At 32.8% G+C, this 20,893-nt stretch overlaps 1 protein-coding gene across 4 annotated transcripts in view; it reads right to left on the bottom strand.

Moving 5' to 3' along the window:
- Window positions 1-20,893, bottom strand: part of SCFD1 (sec1 family domain containing 1) — a 117,582-nt gene that overhangs the window by 80,139 nt on the left and 16,550 nt on the right. For all 4 annotated transcript variants that reach the window (XM_074289583.1, XM_074289585.1, XM_074289586.1 and 1 more), the window contains 5 exons: window positions 19,193-19,280; window positions 14,603-14,692; window positions 11,632-11,687; window positions 10,175-10,260; window positions 6,993-7,092 (listed from right to left, as the gene is read on the bottom strand). In XM_074289583.1, the coding sequence (XP_074145684.1) occupies window positions 6,993-7,092; window positions 10,175-10,260; window positions 11,632-11,687; window positions 14,603-14,692; window positions 19,193-19,280 (420 nt within the window). The remainder of the gene's footprint in view (window positions 1-6,992; window positions 7,093-10,174; window positions 10,261-11,631; window positions 11,688-14,602; window positions 14,693-19,192; window positions 19,281-20,893) is intronic.

Below are 20,893 nucleotides of genomic sequence, written 5' to 3' on the forward strand. Positions count from 1 at the left end.
AAGTTTATAATTTATGTTTCTCTATTTACTAAGTTCTCTCTCTCTTTTTTTTAAAGCAATAACAATTATTGCATGTACCAGACATTATAATCAACTTATTCCAAAAGGGTTATGTAATCAGAAACAACCTCATATATTTCTTTTCTAAACATCAGTTAATTATTTACTTAGCAATAAGGCCTCAAGGCAGAATAACAGACAATTTAAAAATTTTCTCAAAATTATTAGTAAGAAAATGTAATCAAAATAACTCTGAGGTTTCCCCTTTCTTTCAGAAAAATGATAAATATGAAAGAAAAATATGAAAATAGTACTGCTGAAATGAAAAGATACATGAGCATAATAGCTCTGAGTTGGTTCGAAGCAATTTGGAATTATGTTAAGAAAATGACTAATATATTCATTGTCTTTGACCTAGATTATCCTGCTAGATATTTATACCCAAAGGGATCAACTATATTAAAAAAAAATCCATATATATCAAAATATGAATAGTAGCGCTTTTTGTAGTAGTCAAAAATGTTAAAGATTGTATAGTCAAAGGATATGAACCATTTTCAAATGAAGAAATTAAAGCCAGTTTTAATCATATGAAAAAAATGCTCTAAATTATTATTTAGAAAATTGCAAATTAAGACAACTATAAGGCACCAATTCACACCTCTCAGATTAGCTAAGAAGAAAGGAAAAGATAATAATGAATGTTGGAGGGATGTGGAAAAACTGGAACACTAATACATTATTATTGGTGCAAACTAAACCAACATTCTGAAGAGCAACTTGAAACAACGCCCAAAGGGTTATAAGACTATGCATACCCTTTGATCCAGCAGTGTCTCTACTTGACTTATATCCCAAAGTGATCATCAAAAAGGGAAAAGGACCCACATGTGCAAAAATATTTGTAGCAGCCCTTTTTGTAGTGGCAAGGAAAGAAAACTGAGTGGATGTTCATCAGTTGAGGAATAGCTGAATAAGTTATGATAAATGAATGTCATAAATTACAATTGTCCTATAAAAAGCGATTAGCAGAATGATTTCAGAAATGTCTGGAAAGACTTTTATGAACTGATGCTGAGTGAAGAGAGCAGAATCAAGACAACTTTATACATAGTAACAAGATTATGTGATGATTATTTGTGATGGACTTGTTTCTTTGCATTAGTATGTTGATTCAAGATAATTCCAACCCATTTATGATAGAAAGTGCCATATGCATTCAGAGAGGGAACTATGAGAACCCAAATGTGGATGAAAGCATAGTATTTTCAGTTGTTTTTTTTTTTGTTGTTGTTGTTGTATGTTTGCTTGATTTTTTTTTTTCTTTCTCGTGGTTTTTCCCCTTTTGATCTGATTTTTCCTGAGGAACATAATGAATTATGAAAATTTGCTTAGAAAAATTGCACAGATTTAACTTATATCAAATGGCTTGCTATCTAGGAAAGAAAGGAGGGAAAATTTGGAACAAAGTTTTGCAAAGGTAAATGTTGAAAACTATCTTTGCATGTATTTAAAAAAATAAAATCCTATTAAAAATAAACAAATTGTATTACATGAATATAATTCTTACTATATACCATAAGAAACAATGACTATGAAGATTAGAGGGAAACATGAGCGGTCTTAGGCGAACTGATGGAAAATGAAGTAAACAGAACCAGAAAAACAGTATACTTTGTTACAATAATGTATATGGAGAATAACAACAAAGAAACTTAACATTGTTTTCTTTATAATAACATGAAAATGAAAATGTGCACCTCCTGCTTTTTTGAAGTTAGAAAACTATGGGTATGGAACATATTACATATATATCATCAAATTTGACTGAGTAATTATTGGTTCATTTTGCTGAATTAAATTCCTTTCACTGTACATCTTTTTAAATTTTCTGTTATAAGAGATACACTAAAAAGAAGAGTTGGAGGAATACATTTGGAAAGGAAATAGAAAATATAATCAATAATAGACCTGGTGTCAAAATTTATGAAAGGATATGGATGGTTATAATATGGGCTGTTTTAGGAAGCACTCACTTCAGCAAGATAAAACAAAAATTGCACTAAAATTTTTGGCATTATCCATGTTTAAAGCCTTCCAACATCCTTATGGAAGAAAATATTCAACATACAAATAGTCTAAATTATGTTTCAGAAATTACAAAGACCTGAAACTGCTCCTTACCACTTGAGCTCACTTTTTTTTTTTTTTTTTAAAACACAATACTCTCCTGGGTTACTGTGGGGTTATGGATCATAGAACTTCATGATCTCAGAAGAATCAAAATTCTAAGTGGTCCATAGAACAATGAAAGACAGGAGAATAGGTCCTATTTATATTAAATATAGCCCAGAATGAGAAAGTGCTCTTTAATTATATAATGGCTGAATAAATTGTGGTATATGAATTTAATGGAATATGGCTATGCTATATGGAAGAATTCAGGGAAACCTGATGAAGAGTGAAATAAGTAGAACCAAAAACATCTACATGATGACCATGGGAACATAAAGGAAACAACACTCTGATCAATACAGTCAATACAGGGACCACTTGAGTGTTGAGAAGACTCATCTATGAAGCATCCCATTTACTAGCAAAGGAAGGGTGTAGAATGAGGCAAATATTTTCATATATGAATAATGCAACAGCTTGTTTTCTCTGAAATGTGTTTGCTATGAGAGAGACCTCTAATTGAGAGATTGAGAAATTTAGCTAAGAAATGGCAGTAATATTTTTAAAAAGAATAGAATAATAATTTTTAATAGGGAGGTAGATGAGATAACAGCTTTTATCTTTGACATCCATTATAATGTGCTGTTGTCTCCAGAAGCTGCCAATCGCTCTCTGGGAGGAGATCTGCTGTGTCAACTCAAATCTCTCAGACAGATTCTTCTTCCAGTAGAGTGCCGTTGTCTCTAGATAGTTGCCGTGAACTCTGGTCCAGAGTAGTGACTTCCCTCTTTTATCCTCCCAGAGAATGGGCATGGGATAATGCAAGGGCTTCTGGGAAAAATTACTTCAACCAACGAACTTGCTCCTCCTAAGTATGCAAGCTCTTCCCCAGAAATTCACAAGTAAAATTCCTGGAACTCATGGCCGGAACTAGAGAATTGTCAAGTACCGACTTAGCACTTAGTAAGAACCTAATATCTCCCCCTTTCTTTTTTTTTGATTTAGAACATAGGGTGGTCATGACCTTGAAACATAAATCCATCAATATGGGAGGCATTACACATAATTACATAGATTACATAAACACATAGTAACTTAGTAACATAGTAACATTGTACATACTAGAAGTATGTAACAAATAACATGATCAAATAATCATAAATTGAGAATTTATAAATGTCCATAAGTCCATTGTCCATTAGTCTCATCTTGTGTTAGGAAATCCAATGATTCCTGCTGGTTTTTAAAGTTCTTTAACAGTCTTCTTATTAGCCATGCTCTTTCAGTGTCAGATGTTTCTTAGATTTTCTTCTTTGTTTTGAGGTCTTTCTCTTTTTCTGTCTCTCTCCAGGCACTTGTTGCCACCTATCTGTTTCCTTCTTCATCTTTTTCCTTCTGTTTGTTAAAATACAAGCAAACCCTCTCTCCCAGGCAGTTAACCTATCTAATATCTTTCTATTTACCACTTTCTAAATCTCTTCTCATCATCTGGCAATTACATTGGAGTTGTTTGCACTGGACACAGCCCTGTTGGTTTAAAAGGCCTGTATTCTCCAAGTGTAATCCATTTTTGCAATCTGATTGCCTTTTGGCTGACTTATCAGGTAATCCCTTTCTGCCATGTGATTGCTTTTCTGCTGGTTGATCAAATCAGAATACTGACCTTCTAAAGGTTCTTTGGGTGTAACATCAGCTGCTTTCATGCCCCAAGTCTTTTTTGCCTGGGGCCCTGGACCTGGGCCCCTCATCCCATTTCCCTGAATTATTCTACACTCTGATGCCCAATGAAGTCCTCTGTTGCATTTTGGACATGGAGTTTTAGGTCTTCTCACTGTATCTCCATACCTACACTGAGCTCTTAGATGTCCAATTTTTCCACATTGAAAACATCGCTGAGTTTCTCTGGAAGTCCCTTGCCAGGAGGGACCCTGTCTTTCCATGTTCATCATAGTCTGGGTGTAAAAAGCATTTGTTCCCACTGTAGCTCTGCGTCTTATGATCTCCTCTAAAGGAGCATCTTTGTCTAATCCCCATATAATTCTTTTGCAAATATTATTGGCATTTTCCTTAGCCAGATGTCTGGTCATTATTTCTGTAGCTGCATTTTCTTCAATAGTTCTTTTGACAGCAGTTTGCAAACGTCCCACAAAATCTGCAAAAGATTCATTGGGACCTTGCTCTATTTTAGTGAAAACCTCTCCCCGATCTTTCTGTCCAGGGAGGACACCCCAAGCTTTTATTGCAGCCTTAGCAATTTGCTCATATATTGTCATGGTATAATTAATCTGTTCTGAATTCTCTCCATACTGACCTTCACCAGCTAAGTGCTCAAAAGTGAATTGTGTGTTAACTCCTATTTCCAAATTGCATCTGACTTGGATTTTACATAATTCATGAAACTCCGCAAGCCATAACAAATTTTCTCCAGGTTCTAGGCATGTCCTTGCTATGGGATTTCCAATCATCTGGGGTTAGGACTTCATAAGACAAACCATCTAGTAACATTTTAGCATAAGCTGATGTAGCTCCATGAAGGGTACAACCTTTTTTCAAATCTTTAATTTTATTCAAATCTAAAGGTGCATATCTTCTCCTTTTATGACCTACAGAGTCAATATCTTCAATCACAGGATATTCATGTATAAAATCACTTATATCCTGTCCTTCTCTCTTAGCTTTAACCAATGCTTTTTCTAATCCTGTCATAGGCTTAGGCTGCTTCACAGGCAATTCTGTTTGTGTTTCTGCCTCTTCCCCTCCTCCTTCTTGCTTCACCCCTGAAGGGTTAATTGAGGGAGGAGATGGGAAATGCTCCTGTTGCTCAGAATTGTACTTAACTTCATTGTTATCTGATTCATCCTTTTCACCTAGTTTAGTTGACACTTCCCCATTTTGCTCCTTCTTCTCTTCCTTTAGAATAACATTTTTTAAAGCCACTTGGATTAAATTGTAGGTATGAAGTGTATCTTTGGAAATTGAGTTTGGTCTGGAACCAAAGGGCCAAATGTCAAAAGGGCAATTGTAGTGTTCACCTAATTGCTTTCCTACTAATTCCCATTCATCTGGATCCAATTCTTTTTCCAGAGAAAAACAAGGACATATGACCTTCACAGTTTTTAAAAGTTCAGTAATATCCTCCAAAATTATAATCAATCCTTGGCTTTTCATAACCTTGATGATGCTCTCTAAACATTTTCCTTGAACAGAAGGTGTTTGCCCCATTTCACTATAAGAGATTGCTAGTTTAGCCCTTAACAAGTTAAGTTCCTTATTTGTCTATTAGAACGCTCACTTAATCTTTAACAAAGTTTCCTTGTTACTCACAGTTCTGGGTCAGAGAGACTGAGATCTGGATCGGAGGCTTTCCCACTGGAATCAGGATCGTGTCTGTCCCTGTTCAGGCGCCAAATTGCGATGGTCCGGTCTAGGTCCTCTGAAGGGCTCAGAATAAGTCCTTGTCAGGATAAGCAAAAGTCCTTGCCCCACGTTGTGGACGCCAATATGTAACGTGCTGTTGTCTCCAGAAGCTGCCAATCGCTCTCTGGGAGGAAATCTACTGTGTCAACTCAAATCTCTCGGACAGATTATTCTTCCAGTAGAGAGCAGTTGTCTCCAGACAGTTGCTGTTAACTCTGGTCCAGAGTAGTGACTTCCCTCTTTTATCCTCCCAGAGAATAGACATGGGATAATGCAAGGGCTTCTGGGAAAAATTACTTCAACCAATGAACTTACTCCTCCTAAGCATGCAAGCTCTTCCCCAGAAATTCACAAGTAAAACTCCCAGTCATGGCCAAAACTAGAGAATTGTCAAGTACCGACTTAGCACTTAGTAAGAACCTAACAATCCATAAAACTTAAGAAATGGAAGAAGGTTTCCAAATCACTGAGGAGTTTCATTTGTGAAAAATTAATGGAAAGACAAACACAACAATCAAACAGCATGATGATGCTTAGATGGGTTGTGATTTGCAATTATAGAGCAAATGTTCACAAGGAGGAATTCATAGATGATATACTGAAGGACAGTGATTTAATACTCTCCATTTGCCTTGCCGCTTTTCAGAACTACTATTAATGTCTTACGTTTGTAATAAAACTTTCTTTTGAAACATCTAACATTTCTCCGAAATTTCTAAAGCACAATGGCTCTGTGAAGTTTTAAAGAGTACTTTACCTATGAGTATTTATTCTGCCAGCTAAAATCATTAGAAGCAAGTTTTACTTTGGATTTTTAAAAGTGTGTTGATGTTACAACTGATAAATCTGATTATTAAAATTACAACTTGAAACTAAGAGACACATTTCTAAAAGACAATAATTTAGAGATCCACCAAAATAACCACACATACATAAAAGAGAATATCAGAATTATAAATTCCTTATCTTAAGCAGAGTTGCCCACAAAATTTTGATTGTATAAATGATTAGGTTAGCAAGAGCTAAAAAGTTATTTTAACCAGAACACATTTAGTGTAATTATATAAAGATTTTTAGGGAGCATAATTAATGTAATAAAAACACTGTAGAGAAGTTTGGTGGACCCCTACTTTAAAAATCCTTAATAATTAGTTCTAGTCACTGTTTATATTTTAATGGAATTTTATTTATCTGAAAATATTCTATAATCCAAACAGGACTTAATTTATTCAAATTTATTAGAAATTACTATGAATATTGGAAGTAATCTTAAAACTTCAGCATTGGGATATTTGTCTATATGTTTAAGAATTAACATATACATTCTATGTGATGGTAATTAAAGGACCATTAATACAACTACATTTCAGTATTAAGTAATATAATATTTAGTCTCTTACCAGAACATCATGCACCAAGGCTTGGTATGTCCAAGTATGGTGTAATGGAGTAGCCAAATCTATGTTCCTGTCAACAAGGACTAATAAAGGCCTTTGGAAGCTGCAAATAAAAAAAAAATTACACCGTTGCATCAAAGGATAATAAGACTGTGAAATTGTTGAATCAGGTTAAGAAATGCTTCAGATTACTAATGAATTCTATGCATGATGAAAGGACACTTACTTTATTTAGTTTTCTCTCTTACAGAAGGCAAACTACAAATCATTATAAAACACTTGAATATAAGGATAAGGATAATGTATTCTTATTAAGATACTACCATCATTAAAAAATTTTTTAAACGGCTAAAAAAGACATATAATTGTTAATTTAGTGTAAGAAGAGAAAAGCACACTCATACTGTCAATATCTAACTTGAAAAAAAATTAAACTAAAAAAAGTTTTGTTCTCATCTTCATCTCAAATTTAAAATTCACAAAACTGACTGTGATAATATTTTTTAAAAGGCTTAGTAAGTTTGTCATTTTATAGACAATTCAGGCTATGGAGAGGACACTAAAATTCTTGAGGGTTATGACAAGAAAGCATAAGTTCTGAGAGGTCTTATGTGCTAGAAAAGCTTCAATCACGAAGCTGATAATTAAATGTAGTTATTTCCTAAGAACCAGGGTTAAGTTGAGAGAGAATTATTGCCACAGGGTTGCTCATCAGATGATGAAATGTTGTAACCAAAGTAATTTATTAAAATCATTTTATTAAAGCATAAAGAAGTTGTGATCTTCTTTGAAGCAGAGTCTAAGTACAGATAAGAAAGAAATTGGAGATCCTTAAGATATTTAGCTAAAATAAACCTTGAATGAGAATATGCTTTTTCAAATTTAGTTTTCAGTAGCTACTTTTAAAAATATATTGCAACCACTGAAGAAACTCTGGAACAATTTAAAGCAACTAATGAGTCAGGAAGAACTAAAACACATAAAAAAAAATATATATATATATATATATCCTATTTTAAACAAACCTGACACATGATTATCTGGATTTACCCTCCTCCAAAAAAGAATAAAATTAAGGAGCAATTATTTTGATTACAAAATTATTCCTTATTGATTCCCTAAAATGGCAAAATGTTCCATGTCACTTAAAATAGGATAAAATATAAAAATAAAATTTAGGAAGATATGTATTGCATTAATATATTGCATATATTAAGATATGATGATTTTCACTACTGATCAGAGAAATGCAAATTAAGACCACTCTGAGATACCACTACACACCTGTCAGATTGGCTAAGATGACAGGAACAAATAATGATGAATGTTGGAGGGGATGTGGGGAAACTGGGACACTAATACATTGCTGGTGGAGTTGCGAAAGAATCCAGCCATTCTGGAGAGCAATCTGGAATTATGCCCAAAAAGTTATCAAACTGTGCATACCCTTTGACCCAGCAGCGCTACTACTGGGATTATATCCCAAAGAAATACTAAAGAGCGGAAAGAGACATATATGTGCCAAAATGTTTGTGGCAGCTCTTTTTGTTGTAGCTAGAAACTGGAAGATGAATGGATGTCCATCAGTTGGAGAATGGTTGGGTAAATTGTGGTATATGAAGGTTATGGAATATTATTGCTCTGTAAGAAATGACCAGCAGGAGGAATACAGAGAGGCCTGGAGAGACTTAAATCAACTGATGCTGAGTGAAATGAGCAGAACCAGAAGATCACTGTACACTTCAACAACAATACTGTATGAGGATGTATTCTGATGGAAGTGGAAATCCTCAACATAAAGAAGATCCAACTCACTTCCAGTTGATCAATGATGAACAGAGGTAGCTACACCCAGAGAAGAAACACTGGGAAGTGAATGTAAATTGTTAGCACTAATATCTGTCTGCCCAGGTTGCATGTACCTTAGGATTCTAATGTTTATTGTGCAACAAGAAAATGATATTCACACACATGTATTGTACCTAGACTATATTGTGACACATGTAAAATGTATGGGATTGCCTGTCATCGGGGGGAGGGAATAGAGGGAGGGGGGGATAATTTGGAAAAATGAATACAAGGGATAATATTATAAAAAATATATATATAATAAAAAATTAAAAAAAAAATTAGAAATTAGGACCATATGGGATGTGAGCTCCGTCCCTTCCAGGCAGCTAGTGTATTAAAAAAAAAAAAAAAAGATATGATGATTTTGTAATCTCCAAGTTATTAGAAGAGCATCATAGTTCTTTACTATATAAAGAGCAAATTTGGATCAATAGGTATAGGCAAGACAAGAAGGAGTTTAAGCTGATGAAATGGATGCTGGAAAGAAGTTTTTTCTCAGCAATTCAACTAAATAGGTTCAAGAGTTGAGGGAGAAAATTTCCAAAAGCTATTTGTTCTGTTCCCTATACTATTGTAAGTCAACCAAACCAGATTACCTGTTTTATTTTTTTAAACCTTCATCCCAATGCTCCTTCCTTTACTGTGGTTTATAATCAACCATAATTCATAATTTAATATAACTCTCTCCACCATTTGACTAATCAAAGCCTTCATTCTTGAAATACAACTAACTAATCTATAACTCAAAAGCATCTTAATAGGGACAAACTTGTTTAAATAATCAATGCTTTAGACTTCATAATCTCCTTTATACTATATCTTTGCTACTAGAAATGAAAATCTACCCAAAAAAATCATACAACAGCATTAAATGCTTTCTATTGATTTTTTTTCATCACCAAGCGAGTTAAAAGGACCACTTCAGAGAAAAACCTCTAAACTTCAAAGACACACCACTAGAACTAGGCATTCTTTCTAAAGACAGTAGATTTAGGAGGCAGCTAGGTAGTATAGTGGATAGAGCACCAGCCCTGAATTTAGGAGGAGTTGAATTCAAATCCAACCTCAAACACTTAACACTTCCTAGTTGTGTGACCTTGGGGGCAAGTCACTTAACCCCAATTGCCTCGGCTAAAAAAAAAAAAAGAAGAAGATAATAGATGCAAGTAAACTTTCTACCAAGAAAGGCAAATACTCAACAAGACTCCATCCTCATAGTTCAAGATTAACTTAAAGACAATGAATTTGATCTTTCCATGTAGAAATATTAGAAAAATTTTAAAGTAACTAGGTAATACTTGTAGAAGCATGAAAAAACTTTGAATATACAATACCTGAACTGACCAGCCCCAAGTGTGTCACCTGTAAAAAGGCTATTTCTTGCATCTCTTAAGTTTTCTCGAAGTTTCTTATCTAGTTTCTGGAAAAAAATCAAATGTGAGATTAATTTTTAAAGTACATTTTCATAAAATGAAGGTAAAAATTACATGAATGGTATTAGACATGCAAACTTCCCTATGAAAGAAAAATGCTACTGCTAATGTAAAATGTGCCAAATTTTTCTGTTCTTTAGATGCAATCATTAACTAAAGAGCCTTTAAGATAGGAATCGATTTAATAAGGCCAAAGCTCCTCTCTCATGTCAGACACCCTGGTTCAGACTATCCCTGAGAGAACAATGAGATACCATCAATTCTTTTAGTCACATAGACCTAAAGAACAAATGGAAATTCCAGAAGCTTCTGGTTTTACCTGAACGCTGTTCTCTGAATTGACTTTGTCTTACTAAAGCTTAAAAGATATCAGCTTATTTGCAGAAATGATGGTTGAGGCTGGGGAGAGAATAGTTCAAAAGTGTAGCTGAATAGGATGGAAGAGAAGGGCTAACAAATTAGGGGTTGTAGTGGATGGAAGCAGCAAAGAGTACCTGAGGATCCCATTCCAAAAAAGAAAAAAATTTCCCCCACATCTTCTATTTATCACAGATCCATTAATTTTATGATTGGGCTTTTATAAATTTCTTAATTCAGCCAAGAGATATAGTGAATAGCTAAACACTGAAAACTGGAGTAAAAAAGACCTGAATTCAAATTCTACCTCAAAACACTTATTAGCTTTTTGACCCTAGACAAATCACTTTAACTTTCTTTACTTTAGTTTCCTCATCTGTAAATTAGGGTAGTACCCCAAGTACCCCATCTCATGAGATTGTCGTGGAAATCAAGTCAGATAACATGTAAAGAGCTTTGCAAACCAAAAAGCACTACATAAACAATTATTATTACTGGCTGAACTTTTTCTTTTTCCTTACAAAGACCAATTCAAAGGGGTAGGAAATATCAAGAAATGGCTATCAAATAAAAACAAAATGCTTCAAAAAACTCCTTTTTTGGGGGGAGGGGATGGTAGTGGTATCAGGTAATCAAGTTTAAGTGATTTGTGCAAGTTCACATAGTAAGTGTCTAAGGCCAAAAACATTTATTTTAAATAAACAAACAAAAAAAAACCCCAATGAAGACAAATATAATTCTTTGTTAAAATAGAGGAATAAGTAAAGCATCTGGGCTGACATTAATGGAGGTTCGAACATAAGGACTGAAATAATTTATGGATGAAGAACAAGGATAAAAGTGGAAATCTATATACATCTATATAAGCCAAAAGCAATATTAAGTATCCAATTCATAAGCAAATATCTTTAATATGCACAAAAAGACTGAGCATGGAGAGAAGAAATAGCACTAGATTTAATTTATGCTCTTCATGAAATGAATCATTAAGAAAAACTTACCACTGCCACCATTTCTGCTGCTGTTCCTCTTGAACATCTAATTATAGGAACAGCACCTAGTTTAAAGTAACAGCAACATTATTATTGTTTATATTTAAATGTATCCACTGAAGTAAACTTAATATTAAAAAATTACAAATAAAATTCTTAATAGGAGCTATTAGTGTTTTAAAATTAGATTACAGATTTTTAAAAAAGTTCTATAGTAAACAGGGTTTCCAATAAAATTCTCTTAATATGCAAATCAATCTATGGAATTAACAATTTAACAGAAACTAGTTAATTCATTTTCCATTTAATTTTGTTCATTTGATTTAATCTCATCAGCAAAGTTAGTGAAACAATTTTCTAGTCAGCTTGGAGTGGAAGTCAGATGGCTAAAATAGACTTCATATCAGATGCTTGATTTGTTACACAATCTTTCTTTTTAAGTTTTTTTTTTTTTTTTTTTTTTTTTTAAAGACCATACCCAATCCCCCTTTCTCAATTTCCCTATTTTTTTCCAACAACACTGCAATCTTTCTAATAAATGAGGCTCCCAACTTAGGTAAGTTATTCTCCATTCTTCATTCTCTTTCAACCTTTGATCCCATTCAATCACTTGCCAGTGATTCTGTCAACTATCCATCCCAACTCACACACCCACCATACTGGTTTGAATCCTTGCAATCTTTTGCAACAATTTCCCAATTTATCTCTGTCTCAAATCTCTTTCACTTCAATTCATACTTTACATAGCTACCAGATGGATTTTCCTAAAGTACAGGCCTCAACAAATTATTCTTGTTTAATAAACTTCATTGGTTTTCTACACTAGACTCAAGTACAAACTCCACTCTTTGATATTTAAAAAAGTTTCAGATGTATTTATAACCTGCTTTTTCATGCTTGTTATACACTACTCTCCTTATATAATCTTATATTATAATCAAACCAGCTTTCTCCTTCTCATATTACACCTTTCATGTCTAGGCTTTTGCACTATATCTCATATCTAGTCCCTTCTCAAAAATCCTATTTTTATCAAAGCCCTACTTTAGCTGATTTCGACATAGTCTTTTCTGTTCCCTCAAGTTGTTAGCACCTTCCATTCTCATATTTGTCTTCTACGTATACAGATACACATTTCCCTTCACAAAATGTAGACTATTGAAAGCAGGGACTCTCACTTTTATCCATGTATTCCCAGAACTTGACACAATATCTGACATGCAATAGGGTGAGTAGACTGATTATATGGACTTGTAAAGTCACTCATGGAGTACTGTTTATTTACCTTTAAAATAAAGAATATCTAAGATTCCCTCTTAATCCTATGATTTTTTTGATCTACATATTTCTCCCCAAACTTCAAAAGTTCAATGTAGTTCAATACAGAAAACTACCAATCAATCATTTGCTTCAAGAAAATATTGGAAGTTACATTTATCATAGTATGTGCACTTTGGGACAATAACAAGGATTCTGTTCACTTAATGAGTTGATAATTACCAAAAATTATCAGTCAGTTAATTATTTAAAAGTTTACATATAAGGCATTCTCTACAGACAGATAAGTTTGCATAAATATCTAAATAAACTAGAGATCCAAACAGTAAGGCAGAAATAAAGGAATTGTCTTATCATGCCAAATTGTTGTAGATTAAATTATTAAATAATAAGTTAACATTTATGTAACACTTCAATGCTAACTAATTCAAATATAATTTAATTGATGTAACAATACAGAAGATAACCCATTCATGCCTTTTCACACTGTAGGCATCTTCCCCATGCCCTCCCATAAAGTTCAATTCACCAAGATATTCACGTTTCTCACTTTGTCTTGAAATGGGAAGGATGCCACTGCAGCAAAAAGGCCATCTTAGTGGACCACAGCATCTTTTTTTTGGTCACAGACTTATTTGAGGACATCCTTTACTCCACTCCTTATTCATAACTGGCTAGGTATAGGGCAGCACATTTATGTATATCTTCCATTGCCTTTGGATCATACTCATTTTCAATTATTCAGAGCCTGTAGCAATCCATTTTTCAGAGCCATACACCACTAACAAAAGAATACTGGTATTAAGATAGGCCTCTGTTTCAGGAAGAAGTTTCAGGTCATTACAAGAATTTAGTAATTTTCCAAAGGCACATCAGCCCACTTTCCCCATTTCCCAATTGTGAGCCCAATTCATTATTGTCCCCTTGCCTCTGTCCATCTAGATATCAATGGACAAACATTATAAACTATTGACTCAATTGCATATCATAATCTGGTTGACTAGCATATAATTCCATTGTGTTCTTCAATTTATTTAAGTCCTTCGGAGTCAAGTACTGTTCTTTTTTTTTTTTTTTTTTTTTTTTTTTTTTATATCCCAAGGCCCTAGCATACACTTGACATTTAATAAATGCTTATTGATTGATTGCTCTTTCATATAAGTGGTTGTTGCAAGGTTTGTTAAGCTAAATTTTTTTGAGTGGTTATGGAATGAATTCAGTCTGTTCTCAATGTGATACAATTGGACGTGATACAATTGGAACAATGTCATCAACAAGCAGGAACTTTCAGGAAATCTAAAAATTGAGAGGAAATACCTGTTCAAAAAACAACTCCAAGTTACGTTTCCTATGGCACAGATGTATCAACCTATTTTGTGTTTCACCTAATATTAATGATTAGAGGGTAAACAAATAGCATTCTCTCAGTTGTTACATCTCATAGAATTTTGAGATGTATAGATAGTATTCATCTTATTGCAGGAAAGTTTTTCAATCAGTTGTTTGAAAAACTTTTCCTGCAATAAGATGTCTACCATCTATACATCAGTTGTTTACATCTGCCTATCAAACACTTTTTTTTTTTATAGTTGGCAACAAGTATCTTGTATTCTCTTTATCTTTCAGTCAATTATATAATGAATAGCACATAAATTTTAAATTAAACTTTCTTTACATAAAGGAATAAAACTTTAAAACTTACCAAGTGTAACAAAAAAGCAAAAGAGGCTATCAACAATAGTGTCCATAATGGTTTCCATTTCTGTGTCCGTAATATCTGGCCTATTAATGGCTAAAATAAAATTGATGAAAGGAAAAAGGTAGCAAAAATATACGTTTACATCAAATCCATTAATTTATCAACAACTGCTCAAGTAGTTCCATAGCATTCCCAAAACTATTTATTACATTTTAAAAATAACAAGTAGGATGGCCAAATTTAAATTTCATTAATAAATTCTATATTTCAAATATCAGGAATAGGAATTAGTGCTAAAAGTGATTAATAAAAGTCACTTCACAGTTCACAAATAGTTTTACCATATGTAACTCAATTAAAAATCTCAGAATTTAAAAAACAAACTTTATCTAAAACTTCAATTTTGACAATATTTATAAATGCCTATATAGAGAGCAATACGCTAAAACTGGGAAATAAGATTAAATAAAATATTTTTCACAGTTTCTGTCCTTGTGGAGCTCAGACCCTACATTGGATATAGGATATTACCACAAATCACTGTAATATATATCTCAGAAAAAGAGATCACTCACTCAAATATGAGTTGAGCAGAAAACAATATTCCAACCTGACAGGGAGACTCACTAACACCTCTCCAATGTTACAGCACAGTGAGGAGGTTAGCTTAAGTTGTTGAAGGCTACACTAACTGAATATAAATGCTGGCAGGTGCTATTGACAAGGCAATTTCTCATAGAGGTTCTGGAACTGATTGTATTCTGAGGGCCCATCTTATCAAGTTAAGAAAAGACTTTTTACCAGAAAGTTAGCTACCATGTTTTTCCACCACAGAAATTTATGAAACTGTCTCCTAAGACAGAAAGATATTGAGCAGGGATTATTAACCTAAGGTCTGTGACCTTTTTTTGGTTAATAACTTTATATTTTTTGATGACTGTATCTCAACATACTTGGTTACCTTTGTAGTCTTGTGTATTATGTATTTAAAAGCTCTGGCTTCATCAGACTAGCAAAGGGTTCATGACACAAAAAAGTTTAAGAAATCATGTTCAGAATATGGCAAAGCCAGAAATATTAGTGGAATATGTGATTCAAAACTAGAGTGCCAAAGCCTTTACAGTACTATTAAAGAATAGATGAACTCTCTCTTTAGTACATAGAAAGCAAAATTTCAACAAAACAACTTGCTGAGTCCCCAAACAGTTTTCAAAACACCCTATTATTTCTGATCAAAAAAAAATTTAAAAGCTTACTATAAGAAATATACTCGAGTACTCAAAAATTACTAGATTTTAAGCAACAACAAAAATAATCTTGAAAATTTTCAAGAATACTTATTTAGGAACTAGAATGTGATACAGATAACATGATAATAGATAACTAATTACTTGCATATGCCAAGATTGAAACACTCTCCATTTATCCACTATCTATTCTAAGCAAACAAGTTGATATGAATGGTTAAAAAATAATAATAATAAAAGTACCACAGTAACTATTAGTAAAACTATACATGACCTTGGAGCTCAGGAAGACATGGCTTCAAATTCTGCCTCTGTGAAATACTGCTGGTGCAAGTCACTTCATTCCTGTTAGCTCCAAACAACTAAGGCTATTATTAATTGCAAAAAAGGATCAGTCTATGTAAGTAAAGTAAATTCTTCCCTAGGATCTCCTAACAAGTGAAAAATCAAAGCTTGGAGGAGGAGGTATAAAACTAAACTTGTAAACTATTTTTTCACTTATTTCATTTCAAAACACATCTGACAGTGAAAAAACCAGAGACCAATTAAACTAAAATAACAGTTCTAAGTTAACTCTAGCCCAAAAATGACTGCTTATTAAAATGATGAATTAGTGTACTAAACTGTACTATCCCATATATGTAACTTAAAGTGAAATGACTTTACACCACAACTTGTAATTGTATTTTCAAAGAATGGGAATTATTTTGTTATTAACTCTAGAAATCATTTAATACCTGCTAAGTAGCCCATTTTTTAAGAAATGATAGCTTTTTAGATAATATTTTAAGATTTGCAAAGCATTTTACAAATATCTTATTTATCCTCATAGCAACCTTGGGAAGTAGATATCATTATTATGTCCATTTTCTTTTGGTGTTTCATATTTTTATTTTCTCCAATTATATATAGAACAAATCTTTATACTTGTTTTTAAAACTTTGAGTTCCACTATGCCCAAAGGGCTACCAAACTGTGCAAGCTTATATTCCAAAGAGATCACAAAAAAGGGAAACGAATCTACATGTGCAAAAACGTTTGTACCATCCCTTTTTGTAGTGGCAAGGAACTGGAAACTGAGTGGATACCCATCAATTGGAGAATGGAGAACAACTTATGGTATAAGAATATTATAGAATATTATTATTCTAAAGAAATGATCAGCAGGATGATTTCAGAAAGGCCTAAAGAGATTTACAAGAACTGATGCTAAGTGAAGTGAGCAGAAGGTGGCTCTTTTCAACAATGAGGTGATTCAGACCAGTTCCAATGATCTTTTAATAAAGAAAGCCATCTGCACCAGAGAGAAGACGATGGGAATTGAGTGTGGATCACAACATAGCATTTTCACTTTTTGATGTTGTTTGTTTGCATTTTGTTTTTTTTCTCATGTTTTTTTCCTTTTTGATCTGATTTTTCTTGTGCAGCATGATAATTGTATAAATATGTATATGTATATTGAATTTAACACATATATTTTTAACATGCTTAACATATATTGGATAATTTGCCATCTAGAGGAGGAATTGGGGTAAGGGGAGAAAAATTTTGGAATACAAGGTTTTGGAAGGTCAATATTGAAAAATTATCCATGCATATGGTTTGAAAATAAAAAAGCTTTAATTAAAAAAAAACAAATAAACAAACAAAAAACTTTGAGTTTCAGATTCTCTCCCTTCTCTCATTAAGAAGGGACATGTGCAGTTATGCAAAACATTTCTATAAAAGTCATACTGTCATAGATTCCCCCCCCCATATAAATCCTCAAGAAAAATAAAGTTAAAAAAAAAAAGTATGTTTTAGTCTGTATTTAGACAGAATCAATTCTTTCTTTTAGCATAGACTGCATTTTTTAAATTGTATTGCTGAGTACAGCAGAGTTATTCACAGCTGATCATCTCACAACATTGCTATTATTTTGTACATTTCACTTTGCTTGAGTTCATGGAGAACTTTCCAGGTTATTTTTTAAGAGAATCCTGCTCATCTTCTCCCACAGAAAAATGATATTCCATTATTGTTCTGGAGGAAATGACCAGCAAGATGAATACAGAGAGGCTTGGAGAGACTATGAACTGATGCTGAGTGAAATGAGCAGAACCAGAAGATCACTATACACTTCAACAACAATACTGTATGAAGATGTATTCTGATGGAAGTGGATATCTTCAACATAAAGAAGATCCAACTCACTTCTAGCTGATCAATGATGGACAGAAACAACTACACCCAGAGAAGGAACCCTGGGAATTGAATGTAAAATATTAGCACTACTGTCTATCTACCTAGGTTACTTATACCTTCGGAATCCAATACTTAACGTGCAACAAGAAAATTGGATTTACACACATATATTGTATCTAGGTTATACTGTAACACATGTAAAATGTATGAGATTGCCTGTCATCTAGGGGAGGGAATAGAGAGGAGGGGAAAATCTGAAAAAATGAATACAAGGGATAATGTTATAAAATAATTACTCATGCATATATAGTCAAAAAATGTATAATTATAAAATTAATAAAAGAAAAAAAAGAAAAATAAAAATGATATTCCACCCATAATCATATATAATTTATTCAGCCATTCCCTAATTGATGGCCATCCCTTCAATGTCCAATTCATTGCTCTGAGAAAAGAGCTGCTATACAAATTTTTATATAAAACAATCTTTTTTGGGGGATTCATGTCTAGCAGTGATATTGTTAGGTCAAAGGATATGCTTTATATGATTTTATAGCACTTTAGGCATAACTTAAATCTTTTGATCCTTTATCAATTGGAGAATGAGTCTTTTTTTAAAAAATAAACTTCCCTATGCATTGGAGAAATCAGGGCTTTATCAAGATCAAAATTCTTTTCCCAATTATTATTGTTAACTATTTCCTCCCATTTATTCTATTCTCTCTCTCCTTTCACTCTGACCCCTCCTCAAAAGTGTTTTGCTACTGACTACCTCCTCCCTCAATATGCCCTCTCTTCTATCACCCTCTCCCCTTCCCCTTCTACTTTCCCACAGGGTAAGACAGATTTCTATACTCACATTGAGTGTGTATGTTAAAGAAATTATAACTTGAAATCTATATAAAATCTAACATAACAGTACAGAGGCACTAAATAAATGCTTTTTGATCTTAATATTCACAAGGTTGCTGAAAACCAAGTACTTTGGTACTACTAAATGACTTTACATTAAAAAATCTATGACAATTCTAGTCTTAAAGTACCAAACAGTCTCTACATTAAAAAAAAAAAAAATTACTATCATAGTCAATCATACACTTTTAAAAGAAAACTTTTAAATTTATGTACTTGTACATAGATAAAAAACTGTAATTTTACATACCACGATAAGAGACAAGCTCCTTATTTTGATTGCATAGGACAAACATATCATCTTCCAAAGTAATAAAATTGAGATACTGATCAAAAACCTAGGGTGAAAAAAAAGGGAACATCTTTGAAAAAATTATTAAAACTTGGTTCTAGTCAAGGTAAATACAATTTGATAAAACTTACTGAGCAAAAAAAAAAAAAAATTAACTAGGACTAATAATCATACTACCAACCTATTACTTAATTTAGTAGGAGTGAAGTAAAAATATCTGGATAATTAAAAAAATATAAAATTTGCCTAACAAGGATATCCATTCTATACTATTTAAACTTAAAACTGTTTTGACAACTTTGTCTCCTCTGAGAAGTTTAGAAATTAAAAATGCTCTATAATATAAATTTGGGATAAATGCACACTATTAAAAAAATACCAACTAGAAATTCCAAAATAAATGTCTAAAATGTATTAATGGAATTCAAGTTAAACTATCATTTACCCTTTTTCCCCCCCTTCAAATAAAGCCATTAAGAAGGGACTTGGTGGAAATTTGAAGGCTATTTTTAAAGGAAATTTTAGAGCAACACACCTTTTTAATAAGGTAGAAAATTTCAAGTATAAGTCTATAAAAACTAGAAAGGCAGGGGGCTCTTCTGAATAAAAGGAAGAGAAAGTATTAATAGTAGAGGGAAGTAAGAAGAATGATTCAAATTCTTTGTACAAAAGAATCACTTCAATTATTTGTTAAATGAAAAGTTCTTTCCAGTCCACCCTCCCCTTTCCCTTCTGGGATTATCTTTTATTTATATTGTAATTATCTTGCATACATCTAGTTATTTTGGATTTTGTATTTCCTCCATTAGAGTCTGAGCAACTTGAGGATAGGGACCATGTTTTTGTTTATCTTCAGATTTTGTTTAGTCATTTTCAGTCCTGTCCAGCTCCATGACCTCATTTGCAGTTTTCTTAGCAATGATACTAGAGTGATGTGCATTTCTTTCTCCAGCCCATTTTAAAGATGAGGAAACTAAAGCAAACAGGGTTAAGTGGCTTGTCCAGAATCACAAGGCTGATAAATGTCTGAAGTCAGATTTGAACTCAAAAAAATGAGTCAACTCCAGGCCTAGCACGCTATCCAGTGCACTACCTAACTACCCTTTCTTCATACAACCAGGGCTTAGTTAAGCACAATACTAAATAATAAGAATTTATTGATTGACCTGCTTCCTAATTTGCTTGTTATTCTATTACACTTACATTTGGTTCATAAAAAACTGAGATAGCATTAAAGATTTGAAAAAAATTAAATATTATTTATGACAAGAAAGGGCATTAACCCCATGTACTATGGGGACAATACCTATAAAAGGCTGAATTTCTTTTAACCTTTCCAAAAATACATAATTATATAGTGCTTTCCCCCTGAGACTATAGTCACCAAATACTTGATAAGTACAAATTTTTCTTTTTGTAATAAAATGTCTCCCCCAAATCCTCATAATATGTAGACAAAAATAATCTAATTTTCAAAATTATGTTTGTAAAAATAAAATAATCAATCAAACCTGTTTGTGCCCAAGAAATTAACAACTGGCTTATCCAAAAGCACATCTAAATAATATAAATACTTGGAATTAAAGTTTAACATATTGCTCTAAAAATGGAATCAAAATGACAAACAGACATCTGGTTTTCTAAGGAAAATTTAACTTT

The sequence above is a fragment of the Sminthopsis crassicaudata genome, chromosome 2 (assembly GCF_048593235.1).
Source record: "Sminthopsis crassicaudata isolate SCR6 chromosome 2, ASM4859323v1, whole genome shotgun sequence".
Classification (NCBI taxonomy): Eukaryota; Metazoa; Chordata; class Mammalia; order Dasyuromorphia; family Dasyuridae; genus Sminthopsis; species Sminthopsis crassicaudata.